At 35.9% G+C, this 15,867-nt stretch overlaps 2 protein-coding genes and 1 long non-coding RNA gene across 6 annotated transcripts; 1 reads left to right on the plus strand and 2 right to left on the minus strand.

The window, feature by feature from the left end:
- Nucleotides 1–220: 220 nt before the first annotated feature.
- LOC115967886 lies at nt 221–1,001 on the minus strand. Its single transcript, XR_004086579.1, has 3 exons — nt 879–1,001; nt 693–777; nt 221–562 (listed from the first exon to the last, which is right to left on the minus strand). It is a non-coding gene; the product is annotated as an uncharacterized LOC115967886 (long non-coding RNA).
- A 219-nt stretch (nt 1,002–1,220) lies between these two features.
- LOC115966368 (zinc finger BED domain-containing protein RICESLEEPER 2-like) lies at nt 1,221–2,994 on the minus strand. Its single transcript, XM_031085612.1, has 2 exons — nt 1,302–2,994; nt 1,221–1,255 (listed from the first exon to the last, which is right to left on the minus strand). Exons 1-2 carry the CDS (start codon nt 2,992–2,994, stop codon nt 1,221–1,223), a joined length of 1,728 nt encoding a protein of 575 aa, XP_030941472.1.
- Nucleotides 2,995–5,106: 2,112 nt separating this feature from the next.
- Nucleotides 5,107–15,325, plus strand: LOC115969269 (TMV resistance protein N-like). Of its 4 annotated transcripts, none has more exons than XM_031088880.1 (8): nt 5,107–5,819; nt 6,807–7,911; nt 8,009–8,293; nt 8,371–9,453; nt 9,542–10,485; nt 11,005–11,180; nt 14,115–14,280; nt 14,918–15,325. In XM_031088880.1, exons 1-5 carry the CDS (start codon nt 5,344–5,346, stop codon nt 10,271–10,273), a joined length of 3,681 nt encoding a protein of 1,226 aa, XP_030944740.1. In that variant the 5' UTR covers nt 5,107–5,343; the 3' UTR covers nt 10,274–10,485; nt 11,005–11,180; nt 14,115–14,280; nt 14,918–15,325. The 4 variants fall into 4 exon arrangements, with proteins under 4 accessions (XP_030944740.1, XP_030944739.1, XP_030944741.1 ...); XM_031088879.1 differs by having other exon boundaries at nt 11,011–11,180; XM_031088881.1 differs by lacking the exon at nt 14,115–14,280 and having other exon boundaries at nt 11,011–11,180; nt 14,918–15,313.
- Nucleotides 15,326–15,867: the final 542 nt, after the last annotated feature.

Consider the following 15,867-nt stretch of genomic DNA (forward strand, 5'->3'; position numbering starts at 1 on the left):
TAACATGTAAACCCCCTGTTAAAACTTCACAATACATAACTTACATGTAAACCTGGGCAGCCTATTAAACCTACCAAGTTGTGCCAACCACTCATACATGTAAGTTATGTAACACAACTAACACAAGCCAGCAAACAAATTCTGACAAATAATTCAATCACAGCCACACCACAAGTATGGCAACAAACCAGCAAACCAGCAAACAAATTTTAACAAATAATTCAATCACAACCACATCACAAGTGTGGTAACAAAAGATAATAAGAGCATCTCTTGCAATATTTCCATAGAGTTAAAGAAGGCAGAAAGTGTGTAAAGCAGTAGCTAGCTATACTTAGTTACAAACTTCCAAAAAATAGCTTTTCTAAAACATTTAAAGAGCAACTACTATATAGAGTTTAGTCCATGACTTATAGAAAAGAAAGCCTATTAAACTTAATAAGTTTTCTTTCCTATAAGCAAGAGTTAATTTATCAATTATCAGTTAGAAAAGCAGTGTCCAAAAAAACTTCCAAATTGCATCCAAAAATCTGCCTCCTATACAAAATGTGTGTCCTTCCTCCTACAAGAAAATGGGCAAAAAGATATTTATCAATAAAAAATATAAGGACAAGACCAACAAATACAGAATAGTTATAACAAAAAACAATAGAGAAAGCAGAACCAAACTCAATATAAGGGCAGAAACTTACCCAGTTTTTGATTAGTCATCAATGTTAATTGAGATACCTTTGCTTGAGCTTGAACTTCCACCACCTCTTGCTGCTTGACGTATAACTAGAAAAGAGAAACAAATGAAGACTATTATATTAAATTTCATTTGCATAAGACACATTTAATAGCACTTAATAGACAAAGTTTGGAAGTTAACATATTACCTAAATCATGAAATTCATCTTCCAAGACCTCTACCTCATCTTTTGATTTGCGAAAAGAAATTGGAACCAAGGCTTGAAGCCAGTCTTGTGCACAAACCAGATTTTGAACCATAAGTGGGGAGAGTGAACTTCGAAATGGATCAAGTATGCGTCCTTCGGTACTAAACGCTGACTCAGATGCAACAGTAGAAACAGGTACAGCCAGCACATCCCTAGCCAATTTGGACAGCACTTGATATCTATCTGAATTGGCCTTCCACCACCCTAATATCTCAAATTTCACATCCCCTCTTCTACTTTCACAATTTTCAGCCAAATATTTGTCAATCTCATTGCTACACCCTATGGACTGCTCAGCCTCCAAAAACCGTTCAAACCTAGAATTAACCGTCACATATGGATCACTACAACCTATTGACTCACCTTCTATGTGTGTCCTCTCCCTCTCACTTGCTACTTGTACATTTGATGAATCAACACGAGAAAAAAAATCATACAACTTGACCAAAGCACCCCTCACCAATTCAACCATCACATCAGCCACTTCATTTCCATAACTTTCAGAAAAACAGAACTTCAAAAACCTCAACTTCTTTCTTGGATCAAGAATCACAGCCACATACAAGAGATGATTCATTTTATCCCCTTTCCCCCAATACTTATCAAACTTAGATTCCATTTTAGTTGCCATGTTTTTCAAGAGGTGGTTTTGTGATTTACTTAAATTGGAAATATTCTCTTGAATGACAAACATCTCATCAAAAAAGGTGTTGGCAGTAACATACAAAGAACCTGAAAACTTTTTTGTGGCATTGTAAAAAAGCTTCAAAAACCCCACAAATATCCTACAATTTTGAAAATCAATACTACTAGGAGATCCCATACCACCACTATTCTCCTTGTTCATAAAGTATGAATAATAACTATCATCCTCAAAGTCCATACGTATGAACACTTTTTCAAATTTTTGTGCGGTTTCTAACATGAGGTAGGTAGAGTTCCACCTAGTTGGTACATCTAGACAAAGAAGAGACTTAGACTCAATACCTAATCTCTCCACAAAACCCACAAAAGTTTGATTCCTATTTGGTGAGGACTTCACATACCTCACAGCTTCACGCACCTTTGCAATGGATGCATCAATTTCTCTCATACCATCCTCCACAATCAAATTTAGGATATGTACACAACACCTCATGTGTAAGAACTCATGTTCTAAAACAGTCCCCTCCCAATCTTTAGTTACATTCTCCAAAAACTTAATAGTGACACCATTTGAGCTAGCATTGTCCACTGTTAAAGTGAATATGCCATTAATACCCCACTCACGCAAACACAACTCAATCTTTCTACCTATAGTCTCTCCCTTATGGTCTTCAACTTGACAAAAATTCAAAATTCTCTTATGTAACTTCCAATCATCATCAATAAAATGACCTGTAAGGGACATATAACACAGATTTTGAATACTCGTCCATGTGTCCGTAGTAAGACACACCCTACGACCCTTCAAAGCCCCCCTTAGTTTCTCTCTCTCAACACCATAAATGCTAATCACATCCCTAGCTATAGTTTGACGAGATGGGATATCCCTAATTCGCAACTTAGGTTGTAAGGTTGTTGCATATCTTTGAAACCCATACCCTTCAACAAACATAAAAGGCAACTCATCTATTATAACCATTTCAGCAAGTGCCTTTCTAGAAGCCTCAACAGTAAAGGCTGTCGGTACAAGCTGAAACCCTTCCTCCCCATCCATTTTAGGTTCAAACATTAAGGTTTGTTGCCCACTAAGTATCTTTCTATTAGGGTTTTTAACACAGATTGGTGTATGATTCAACAAGTTAGCAGTACCATGCCCCTTACTATCAGCTAGATAAGTTTTTTGACAGTAATTACAAACAGCCTTAAAATGACCATCACCAATATCTACTTTTTCAAAATGGTTCCAGGCAATAGACTTTTTCCTATTAGTACAGACATTGCCTTTACCTTTAGGTGGAAGTGGGGGAACCTCAGCATGGGCAGTAGGTACAGCTTGGGCAGCTTGGGCAACAGGTTCAGTTGTGGCAGTAGGTGTTGCTTGGGAAGGGGATGCATCACTTGAGGGTTCCATAACCTATAAACATCAAATTTATAGATTAGCAAACAACCATAAGAGTAACACACAAACAATAACAAGAAGTTAAAAGAGAAAGAAAGGATACCTCAAAGAACTCTCAGCTATCAGGGATTTAACCTTGAAAAGGAAGCAAAAAGCCTAGGATTTCAACTCCTGTATAAAATTAACATTTCAAAATTTTAAGTTAAGAAAGCAAAATGAATCAAACGAGTAATAAAATACAATCACATAAGAAAATAAGAATGTGGATTTCATCTTTTTAAAATAAAGGCTCGTCTTCTTCTTTTTTATACAGTGAAGATGCAAGTACATTGATCATAGAAAAGGAAACAAAACAAAGAATAAAACAGGCAGATAAGAAAATAAAAATGTGTTTGGATTTCATCTTGTTAAAATAGGGGTTCATATTCTTTTTTTACAGTGAAGATACATGTATATTGATCATTAAAAAAAAAACAAACAAAACAAGGAATAAAATAGGGCAGATACAAATCACACTCAGAGCACTACCATAATGAGTCAAAGCAAGAAAATGATAAACCCAGGGAGCACTAACAAATCACACACAGAGCACTAACAAAATGATAAACCCGGATTGGGCAAAAAAAGAGGAAATAACACATATTTGCCGAATGAAAATAACACTCAGTAGCAGATGAAAATAACACTCAGTAGCAGATCACAACATTAAAGAACACATATTTGTACAAGGTGAAATGAAAATTAGATTCCTTATAATGCATTTAACAATCTAATTGCAAACAAGAGTTTCAATGCAATTAAGTAGCAGATCACAACATTAACAAATAAAATAAAATAAAGCTTAGTAATTTCTAGCATCAATGAAGAACAGATTATACCATACAAAGGACTGAAAATCATCAAGCTTTCCTCTTTATTTGCCGAATCACAAACACAAAATACAGAAAAAGAGGGATGAAATAGGAAGGAAGAAACTTTACCTAATCTGAGACTAGGAAGCCGAGTCTGAGAGGCTGAGTGTTAAGGAGTAAAGGGATTTGTTTGTTTCAAAATAAAAATAAGAGATTTTGAAATCACTAGAGACTAGAGAGACTAGAGAGCAGAGAGAACGTAGAACACTCGGGAAAAGTCCAATTTATAAGAGAGAGATATGAGGGAAAATCTGTTTTTGATTTTGATTTTGAGAAGTGTAGCCAAGTTGAGTCTTGAAACCCTAAACTATGATTCATGAACAGAGGCATGGGAAAGATCAAATTTGAGTTTGATTTGAAGGGTAGCCGACTAGCCATTTGGGGCTGGACCAGAGATAGAGAGAGAGAGAGAGGGTGAAGCCTGAAGAGAACTAGAGGAAAGTGAAGACGGAAGAGAGTTAGTGAGGAGGCCAAAGACTAGAGAAGAGTGAAGAGACTTGGAGAGTGAGAGAGAGAAGGCCGGACTCTGAAGTGTTAGTGAAGAATGAAGGGAAAGTTTAGGATTTTGGAAAGTTTAGGCTTTTAGATTTTTAGTTCCAATTTTAGGCTTTTAGTTTTAGGCTTTTGAGACTTTACACAGAGAGAGAGAGAGAGAGAAGGCCGGACTGAAGAATGAAGGGAAAGTTGTGGTTTTTAGAGTTTTAGTTCCAATTTTAGGCTTTTGAGTTGAGACTTAGAGTTTAGTTTTAATTTTTTAGCCGTTCTGAAGACTTAGTTACTTTGGGCAGCTGGTGATTTGATGTTTACTTTTTGAGTGGAAAGAAATTTGTGGTGCACAGGTGCCGTGTGGTTCTCAATGAGGCAGAAACAACAGTGCTCAGTCTTGTCCATTATCAGTCCACTGACTCCTCAGTCCTCAGTTCACGTGATCTGCCCCTGGACCTGGATCAGAATTTTTTTTTTTTTCTTTTAAAACTTCGGTCGGGTCGGTTTGTACGGGTTTTTAAACCCTTAACCCGCAACCCGAACCGAATATTCGGGTTTCCTGAGAGAAGGAACCGAACCCGACCTGCCAAGAGCTTCAGGCCGACCCGTTGGGCTTCGGGTCGGTCGGATTCGGGCGGTTTGAACGGGTCCTGAACCTGTTGGACAGCCCTAATGTGAATGGTTTTTTCTTTTTGGCCAAAGAAGGTAGAGCATGTGAATGGTTTTAGAGAAAGAAAAAAAGAAAAAAAGCGCACCAACTCCGAAATCTCCTTTATTTTTGCTGTTTCACTTTTTCCTTCTCTCTCCTGCAATTTCATCCAGACGCTCTTCCCCCTTTATCTTTGTTCTTCCTCCCTTTCTTTGCAAACCCAATTCAATATCAATCTTTTTAATTTGGTGGTTTTTTTTTTTTTTTTACGGCCGAAGTGACTGAAACTTTTGGTCATTGCTTCCATCTTCTTCTATGGCCACTCAAACAGCTTCCTCTTCCTCTTTTTTTCCGAAATACGACGCGTTCCTTAGTTTTTGCGGTGTTGACACCCGCCATAATTTTACAGACCATCTCTACGTTGGTTTGAAACAAAGAGGTATTTTCACCTTCAGAGATGATAAGAATCTTGAGCGGGGAAAGTATATTTCTCAAGAGCTCTTAAAAGCAATAGAAGAGTCCAGATTTGCAATCGTCATTCTCTCCGAAAACTACGTTTATTCAAGGTGGTGCATGATTGAACTAGTAAAGATTGTTGAACGCAAGAAAGAGGGGAAGTTGACAATTGTGCCAGTCTTTTACGGTGTGGATCCCTCTGATGTACGGAATTGTAGATTTAATTTTGATGTACGGAACCAGATGGGTACTATTGTTAACATAGAGGACGTGCAAGCATGGAAAGCTGCTTTGAAAGTAGTCGGCAATATCGCCGGATGGCATATACAAAATGGGTAACACTTTACATTTGTCTTTTTGCAGACTACTTTTGTTCATATTATTATATCAATATCATAATTTTCTACTCTCTAAAATTACTCCGACTTTCCCGTGGATTAACTTGACAAATTTTATTTACTCTTTTTTATTCCAATAGAACCAGAGAAAAATTTAAATTTGGTCACTTTTATGTATATTATATGACTTATGAGATTATACGCACAACTGCTCAAATTGGACTTTGGTTGAAGAACTTTTTTTGAGGCATGGTAGTCTGTCTGTTACTGAATTAATCAATATAGACAATATTTTTTGATAATCACATAAACTTTTATTGATAAACAAACTTCAAGACCTTTAAACATCCAGTACAGAAGCCAAGTCTTGAGAAATGGCAAGAAAAAAAAATGCAAAATTAAGCAGAGACCAGCGAGCTAGAGCATTTGCTGCTGATCTATTGGCCTCTCTGCCTACCCAACAGAACATACAACTTGGTAATCTGCATTTTATAAGTGAATTGCCGAGTCAAGGAATCTTTTAGCCTCAATCATTGTCTCGCTAATTTACATTTCTTGTAGAATTTCTTTGATGGACAGTCAAAATATTCTGGACAAGTATACAGGCAATAAGCATAAATATATCATAAATAATTCAACTACTACATTTGTTCTTTTTTCTTATTGTGAAGATTAAAGAAAAAGAAAAAAGGAGTATGAAAATTAAATCCAGGAATCATACAACAAATGACTTATTAAAATTAAGCACACTCTCAAGTCTCAACTCATTAAAATGTTAAAGTTAGAAGGAAAAATGTGGTTCTCACTTGACTGTATGACGTCAATCAAATCAAACCTCAATTACGATGCTATATTATATACTTCTTGAATTCCCCTTTTGCTACTGAATGAATCTAAGATTGTGTTTTGAATGTTTTGTCTGATGTATTTATGCTATACTCTACAGTCATCAAATTTTTTATTGTTATGCTATCTTCTTTGCAGGAGTGAAGCAATCGTTGTTCAAGAAATCTGTGGACAGATATTTTCAGAGCTTCAATTCTCATGTAATATATCCAAGGAGCTTGTTGGAATAGAATCCCGTGTGAGTGAAATGTTGAATAACTTGAATTTATATTTAGATAAAAGTTCGGATGGTGTTCTCTTTGTAGGAATTTGTGGGATGGGTGGAATCGGTAAAACGACTCTTGCACTAGAAATTTATGAAAGAATATCAGGTAGCTTTGAAGCTAGCAGCTATATTGCTGATGTAAGAGAAAAAACTAAAAATCAACATCTAGTTTCTTTACAAGAACAACTTCTTTCTAACATCCTTATGGGAAGTGAAATAAAGATATGGAATGTTCATGAGGGGAAAAAAATAATAGGGAATAGACTACGTGGTAAGAAGGTTCTTATTGTTCTTGATGATGTTGATGGAGAAAAACAATTAGAAGCATTAGCGGGGAACCATAATTGGTTTGGTCCAGGGAGTAGAATCATTGTAACAAGTAGAGATAGCCATTTGTTGAGAAGATGTCGTGTGCATTACATATATGCAGCAAAGGGGTTGGATAAAGATGAAGCTTTGCAACTCTTTAGTTTGAGAGCTTTCAAGAAACCCCATCCTGAAGAAAATTATGTGGATTTTTCTATGTGTTTTGTGAATTACACTAATGGCCTTCCTTTAGCTCTTAAAGTTTTAGGTTCTTTGTTGTTTAAAAAAAGCACAGATGAATGGAAATGTGTCATTGATAAACTAAAGGCAGAACCTAATAAAGAAATTTTGGATATTCTTCAAATAAGTTTTGATGGGTTAATGGATACCGAAAAGGAATTATTTTTAGATATTGCATGTTTTTTCAAAGGAGAGAACAAAGGTTGCATAAGAGATATATTACAAAGTTTTGGTTACCATCCAGACTACAATATTGGTGTTCTTGAGGATAAATCTCTCATAACAATTAATGAAAATGGAACTTTGTTGATGCATGATTTGCTACAAGAAATGGGTCAAGCAATAGTTCGTCGTGGATCCCCAAAAGAGGCTGGTGGACGTACTAGGTTATGGCTTTATGAGGATATCCTTCATGTATTGAAGAATAATACTGTAAGTTGACTAGGCTAAACCTAAACTTAGAAATATATTCTTACAGATTCTTTTAAGGATTAACAATTATTCTAATTTCATTTGTCTTGGTTATTAGGGAACAGAGGTAGTTGAAGGCATAATCCTAAACATACCTATTCAAAAAGAGGAGCTTTTGGATGCTGGAGTCTTCTCAAAGATGAAAAAAATGAGATTGCTTAAAATGGGTGATATGGGTAAAGTGAAACTTCCACAAGGCCTTGATTATCTTTCTAATGAGTTACGCATTATAGAATGGCATGGATATCCTTTAAGTTCCATGCCGGCCAATTTCCAACCAAAAAAGCTTGTTGAATTGAGAATGCATTGCAGCGGCATCAAACGACTATGGAATGGAATTATGGTTAGATTTTAACTTATTCAATTTTGTATTTTTCATTAAGGCTTGAGTTTATCTAATTATTTATTGGTTAATAACAGAATTTAGATGAGTTAAAACTCATTGACTTGCGTAACTCTCAAAACTTGATTGAGACCCCAAATCTAAGTGGAGTCCCAAAGCTTAAGCAATTGATTCTTCAAGGTTGTACAGGACTGTCTAAGATTCATCCATCTCTTGAAAATCTCAAACAGCTTGTTCAATTAGATCTGAATGGTTGCAAGAACCTTGAAAGCCTTCCACACAAGATCAACTTGGAATCTCTTGAGGTTTTTATTCTTTCTGGATGTTCAAAATTGAAGAAGTTTCCAGAGGTTGTGGGAAATATGTCATGTTTGTTTGAACTTTATTTAAATGAGACCGCTATAAAAGATCTACCATTATCAGTGGACCTTTTAACTGGCCTTATTAAATTGGATCTAAGAAACTGCAAAAACCTTTCAAGTCTTCCGAATGCTTGTTATAGTTCAATGTCTCTAAAAATTCTCACTTTATCTGGCTGCTCAAAGGTTGATGCACTACCAGAGAACTTGGGGAATCTCGAAGGCTTGGAGGAGTTAGATGTGAGTGGAACTGCAATAAAATACCTACCTACATCTCATCTTAGAAATCTCAGAGTACTGTCTCTTCGTGGATGTAAAGGGCTATCACCTAAACCTTCGAATAAACTCTTCAGTTTTCTTTCAATGCAACAGAGAAGAAGTCCAGATCCCACTGTCATGTTAGAGTTTTCTTTATCAGGCTTATGGTCTTTGACTGAACTAGATCTAAGTTATTGCAATCTTCAAGCAATTCCCAATGCTCTTGACTGCTTGTTGTCTTTATTGAAATTAAATCTAGAGGGAAATAATTTTGTTTCGCTTCCTAAAAGTATGATTCAATTATCTAATCTACAAGATCTATTTCTGAGTTGTTGCACGAATCTTCAATCATTGTGTGAGCTTCCATTAAACATTAAGTATATCGATGCAACACAGTGTACCTCGCTAGAAACATTATCATCAGAATCAAAATATGATTTTCAGCCATCACTTCGGCTTTTCAATTGCGTCAAATTGATTGAGAATCAAGGCTACAGTAATATGTTACTAACAATTCTAAGACGTCATTTCATTAACCAAAAGGTATCTCTCTCTCTCTCTCTCTCTCTCTCTCTCTCTCTCTCTCTCTCTCATTTGTGAAGTTCTAAGCATCATTATTTGCATATTTCAGCATTACTGTGGGCAAGAAAGATTGGCACATTATATTGACATTCCTGGAGGTGAAATTCCGAACTGGTTTTGCCACCGAAATGTGGGAGCTTCAGTAAGTCTGCAAATGCCTTCAGGTTATTGTAACAAGTTGATGGGAATTGCTGCGTGTGTTGTTTTTGTACTCCGCCAACATAATCCATTAGACCAACTTGAGTTTAAAGATTGGGGACTTCATAGATTTACACATGAGCTCTCATGTTCCATTGAATCCAAAAAAAATCAAATTGACGTAGTGACCCATGGTTTTTCTGAAAAATTTGGTAAGATTGAACCGCATCACCTTTGGCTGCAATATTTTCCCTCTCAATTCTTTAGAAAGGACTGGAAAGACGTGTTGAGTAACAGGTTTGCTAATGGATTCAGTGATATTGAGATTAAATTTAAAGCCTGGGGTCCAGGATTGGAGGTTACAAAATGCGGGGCCCATTTGGTATTCAAGCAAGACGTTGAAGATCTCAAACAAACTATTTTTGGGTCTAGCAGAAGCTGCAGCATTACTCCTTATGAGGATGATTTAGACGTTTCAGCCAGAGATGCCATAATTAAGGAAAGCCATGACAACTATGATGGGGAAGGGTCTGGACCTAGTGGAGAAGGTACCTCTAATGATGTAGACGCACCACACCAAAAGTGGATACAGCATCCAAATGGGCCCAATCTAATTGAAAATTGGATTGGGAATTTCAATTAGTGCACACAGTGACAAGGTAACTCGGATAAAGAGGCCATGCAATGCCAATGGCAGAGATGATCATCCTACTGCCAATAGCACGGGGTTTGGTGCTACTACTACTACCACCACCGCTGTCTTTGGGTGTCTGGACTTTATGCTGATGATGATGACGGAGTGGAGCTGGGTTCAGCAACTCAAAAACTGAAAGATTCCAGAAAGATCACCAGAAAGTATGTCATTTCAAGTATCTACTTATTTTCTCATATGGGTTTTCCTTTTCCCGGAAACTGTCTTTTTTTTTTTTTTTGCCACACATTTGTTTCTTGTATGTGACTATGTCTCTGTTTAGCTGCAAGGAAACTTGAGGAAAATTAATGTAGAAAGGGTAAAAAACTTTTGAATTCTACATCATCTGATGTTTTAGTTTTGGGGAATTGTAATGCTTGACTAATATGAGCTGAAATAGTGGAGCCAGACTTAGTTCTTGAGTTCTCAACTATTTGGGTTCCCTTTGAAACATATAAATTTTGTTTTCTTATCCCATATTTTTAATAGAATCTGAAAGAGTGACAAAATGCCGGGGTTTTTTCTTACGGTTTTGTTTTCAGAACACATAAACACGGCTCAAGCAAGCCAGTTGTGTTTGGCTTTGCTGGCAATTTCTTTCTTTCACATAAAATGCAATTTTTCCACAAGAAAATGGGAGCTTATTATGGGTTACATTGTTTTGTATATATGTTTTCTGAAAGTACCAGTTGGAGCTAAGCCAGAAAGCTTTGGAGAGAATATAATTGTATATTTGGGAAAAGGTTGTGGGAGGACCCACATTGCTGTACTGTTTATACACGAGCTGGGTCGCTTGAAAAGGAAGCCCCAAAAGAACATATGTGTCTTTTTTGTCCCTACAGTGGTTCTGTTTCTGCTGGTAAGCTACTATTTATCATGTTGGTTTTGTAATTTAATATTCAGTTTTGAGTTTTATTTAAGAATGAGTCAATTTTTCATTCGGAACATTGCACAATAACGAAGTGGTGTGCTTCTTGGCTTGGCTGAGGTGGTTGGTCTGTAGAATGTGAAAAGAGGGTTGGGCTGTTGGTTTTTAGTGCTGTGAGGGATTTCACAATTCGCTCCAATACCAATGGGCTTGGTCTACGATCGAATGTTATAAAAGATTTGTGCCCCCTTATCCTTCACCAGTTGGTCGTTGGATGGATCAGTAAGGCACATGGTCCGATAAGTGGTATTAAAGCCCGGTCATAGGTTTGAGTTGTTGGAGTCGCATTGTGAGGGATTTCACAATTCGCTCCAATACCAATGGGCTTGGTCTGCGATTGAATGCTATAAAAGATTTGTGCCCCCTCATCCTTCACCAATTGGTCGTTGGATGGATTGGTAAGGCACACGGTCCGACAAGTGCCCATGTATGCAATTTCTCACCATGATTCTAGATTTTAAGAAGGGGCTTTCAGATTCTGTGTTCCTAGTTCACCTTGAAAGGGAGCTTGGCATTTAATAAATAGAATGATGATTATACTATGAACAAATTACTCCTTGAAATATATTAACAAAATCAAAATAAGCCTAGACTACCAGAAAATACATGAGGGTCAATTTTCTAGCGTTGAGGATTCAGTTGCAGGAAATTGGCCAACCTTGATTGTGCGGAAGGGCTTAACTCTTCCATCAACATGGTGTTATCTAGAGTTTAAGCAAACAATAAGGCTTTGGTGGCCTCTTTATTTGATAATTGAGGTCTCATTTGTCCATTAATGATTGATAATAGCTAATGAAAAATGCAAAACTGTAATTATAAGGCAAGACCTAGTAGAACTTGAGGCTCCAATGAGGGATTTCACATTGAGAGGTTGAAACAATCCTTGATCCCATTCTTAAAGACGAGGGAAAAAAAGCTTTGGCCGAAATATATTGTTGGTCCCTAAAGTCACTAGTGAGGGCTTTTAATTTGAAAGTTTCAAATAGCGCTGTTAGTCCCTAAAGTTTCACAAATGAGCCTGATTGATCCTCTGTCCACTTCCATTAATTTCTTGCCTATATGTCTAAAGGGACAATAAGGTGAAAATTTTTAAATGGCATGGTGTATATGTGTGTGTGTATATATATATTTAAATGACATTGACACATGCATCTAAGGCCTGAAACCTTTTCTATAAAGATCTTTCCCCAAACAGAATGAAAACCTCTTTGCCAAACATTTGGTTTAACTAATTTGGGGCAGTAGAACTTCTTTGTTGGAACAAAAAACAAAATGCCCAACCATATACCAATGGTCGAATAGGAGAAAAGATTCAAGGTTTGGAGCACTAGACCCTTTTATGATTTTTTTTTCAAATATTATGCAAAACCCAAAGTGAAGATAAGAAAAGTAAAAAAGGTTAATAATCAACATGCTGTATAAACAGTTCTCTTCTGCTTCCATCGGGTGAACACATATTGTATGAATCGAGAAATTAAAGACAGACTTGCTCAACTGGTTGGGGCAAAATGATGCAGCCAGTAATGTTAAAGTAATTGTAAATTCTGTAATCAGCCATTTAAGTTGGAATTGGCGCCAAGCCAGATCTGATGATCTGGTTAACATTCAAAGCAAATGCCTTGAAATTGTTTTTTATACTTCTCAATAAGACTCAGTTTCTAGGGAGGCCTCTAGATCTGTAGATTGTTAAATTGAAATGAACTATTCTATGAATGTGGCCTAATAGAAATATTTAGGAAAGACTTCTTCAACTCTGTTTTTTCAATAAAGGTGTTGCTGTGTTGGTCATTGGTATATGGTTGAGCACTAGACATCCTTTTTGGTGAAGAAGATTTCATTCAGTTTTGGGAAAAGTTCCAAATAGAAACGGGTTTGCTCTTAGTTGCATGTGTTATTTTTTTTGATAAAAAAATTAGTTTCCATGTTATTATAAAGATGCTACTGTATTGCTTTGTTAGACGCATGCAAGAAAACTAATGGAGATGGACAGAGGGACCAATAGTGCTCATTTTTTAATATTTAGGGACTAATAATGCTCGTTTGAAACCTGAAGAATTAAAAGTGTTTGCTACAGTGTATTTTAGCCACAAGTTTTAAAATAACCTCTCCACAAGTTTTAAAATCTCGTTTTGTTCTTATTTTTCTTTGTGATTAGGTGAGAGATAACTTCTTCCTTTTTTTTTTTTTTTTTTTTTTTTTTTTTTTTTTTTTTTGGATAACTTTGACTCACATTAGCACTGCCTCTTTTTTTTTTAAAATGAAACTTGTGTATTTGCTCTGTTTAATTTTTTTGCCAATCTTTTTTTTGATAGGTAATTAGAGAACTGTTATAAATGAGAAAAAAAGAAAAATACAAGTAGTTCATGATGATGAACAACAAGAAACAGAAGAGCCAAACAGCAAAACAAAAGATAAGGAAATCAGAAAGATAATCTGAGGGAAAACATAAACTTTGAAAGAGACAAAGAAATAGTAAAGCCCCAACAATGAGCTCACTCAAAAAGACTACGCTGGCATAAAACCTTTAACTCATCCAATGTCTTGTCCATGTTCTCAAAGGAGCGACGATTTCGTTCCAACCAAACAATCCACATTAAGCACCCTAGAATCAAATTCCAAATATTCGAGTTGTGCTTCCTAATCAAATTTCCCAAAGTCTAATACTATTCTACATGATCTGCCATGAACTGTTTGATCTCCTATTGCTAGTGATTTAATTTAACAAGAAACAATGCTTCTGAATGAATTAATATTTGAATTTTAGATTGATCTAAACAAGATGTTTATCATTAGATGAAATCCATTTCTAGGAACACTTTTTTGTGTGTTAACTTCTGTAATTACTTTTCCACTGGTTGCCTCCAGGGAGGAATGATGGGTGTAGTAGTTTTGGTGTCACTACAAAGAAAGTCATTGGATCCATAGGAGGTTTCAATAGTCAGCGACTAGCCAGGATGGATTGTGCAGAAACGTGGACTCCTGTCTTGTAAAAAAACAAGATGGACAACAGATTTGGCAAATTCAATCCACTGTAAGGCTTCGCTTTATGACAATTGGGACATCATTCATGAAGATGTAGTGGAAAAACATTTTAGACCACTAATATCATCCAAACACTCTGTATAAATACATGTTTTCCTCAAAATGAAATTCCAAAATGGTTCAACCATCAACCATCAATGCATGGGCCTTTCTCTGGCTATCCAGCTAGCTCAAAATTTCAGTATTGATAGTGACTGTAGTATTTTACTATGTCCCTCCTAGCCTGCTAGAACATAAAGTTGCATGGTTTTGGTTAAATTCTTCTATACGGTTGGGAACCTTTGGTTGATGACTACTTAAGTTTGTGCCTCACTCGCTCTGCAGAAAACTAATATTTATATGCTTTGGTTTAATGAGGAATTCTTGACCTCACTTTTAGTGTTGATGCTATCATATATGATGTTTTGTAGATTTATTGTCCTCGCTGCACAGAAAACTAATATTTATATGCATTGGTTTAATGAGCAATTCTTGACCTCATTTTTAGTGTTGATGCTATCATGCATCACGTGTTATTGTAGATTTATTGTGTTTCAACTATATATACTGCAGAATGCAGATTAACTGTTCATTGGATGGTGTGTTTCTGCTGCTTGGTGACTAATTGGTTTCTGCTATGGTTGTAGGATTGCACGACAGGACATTCTCATGGACTTGGCTATGTGACATTTATATATCTTCTAATTAAATGATCTGATATTCATGCTGTCAGAAAGTGCTTGCAGCTCAATATACCCTTAGTGGAAGTACACTTGAGGTTAAAGTTGTTACCCCAAAGTAAAGTTCTGTTCCTAGCTTCCTATGTTAAAAGAATTGTTCTCTTTATGTTGGTGGATATACAATTTTTTGGATTTACAGCTTTCTGTTCCCATTTTCTTGTGATTTAATTGTATAAAGGAAAAAAAGACTACAAATAGACTGGCTATAAATTTGGATGATTAGGCATGTCCGTATTTACAGATGATGGATTTGTTATCTATCTTTACTCCTTAGTCATCAAAATGAGATTAATAATATCTGTTTAAGTTTTGCCCTTTCGGATCCAAATAAACATTGCATTTTCTGTGTGTTCTACAAAAATTAATGTGCACATATAGATAGAATTCTTAGAGATTTGGCTGTCAATTCTAATAAGTTGTATTTTTAAAATGTTATGTTCCTTTCCATGCATAATTCCATGAGATGGCAATAAGAATTAGTCTCCTTAAAACTTCCCCCATTTCTCCCCCTCTTTCAATCCCTTTTCAATAGTTATTTCTTAGGCATTATAAATTTAACGCTATGGAGTGAGGGTCTCAATGTATTCGGTTTTCAAGGTGGTGGCTTTGTTGTAAGCATAATATATGTGTAATGATTCAAGAATAAAGAGCACAAGGTGGCAAACAAATGATCTAATTCTATACTTCAGATTTCTATATATATAATGATAGGTGAAGCCGAGAGAAACTCAAATTAAAATTCTAAATTAGAGTTCTAATTTTATGCCATGTGTTTAATATAATTTTTATGAATTTTTGTGCTAAGTGAGTTATTGTATCAATTAAGTTTTCTTAATTTTGTTGCTAAATGTGAAAAC

Source organism: Quercus lobata, chromosome 11 (assembly GCF_001633185.2).
Source record: "Quercus lobata isolate SW786 chromosome 11, ValleyOak3.0 Primary Assembly, whole genome shotgun sequence".
Lineage (NCBI taxonomy): Eukaryota > Viridiplantae > Streptophyta > Magnoliopsida > Fagales > Fagaceae > Quercus > Quercus lobata.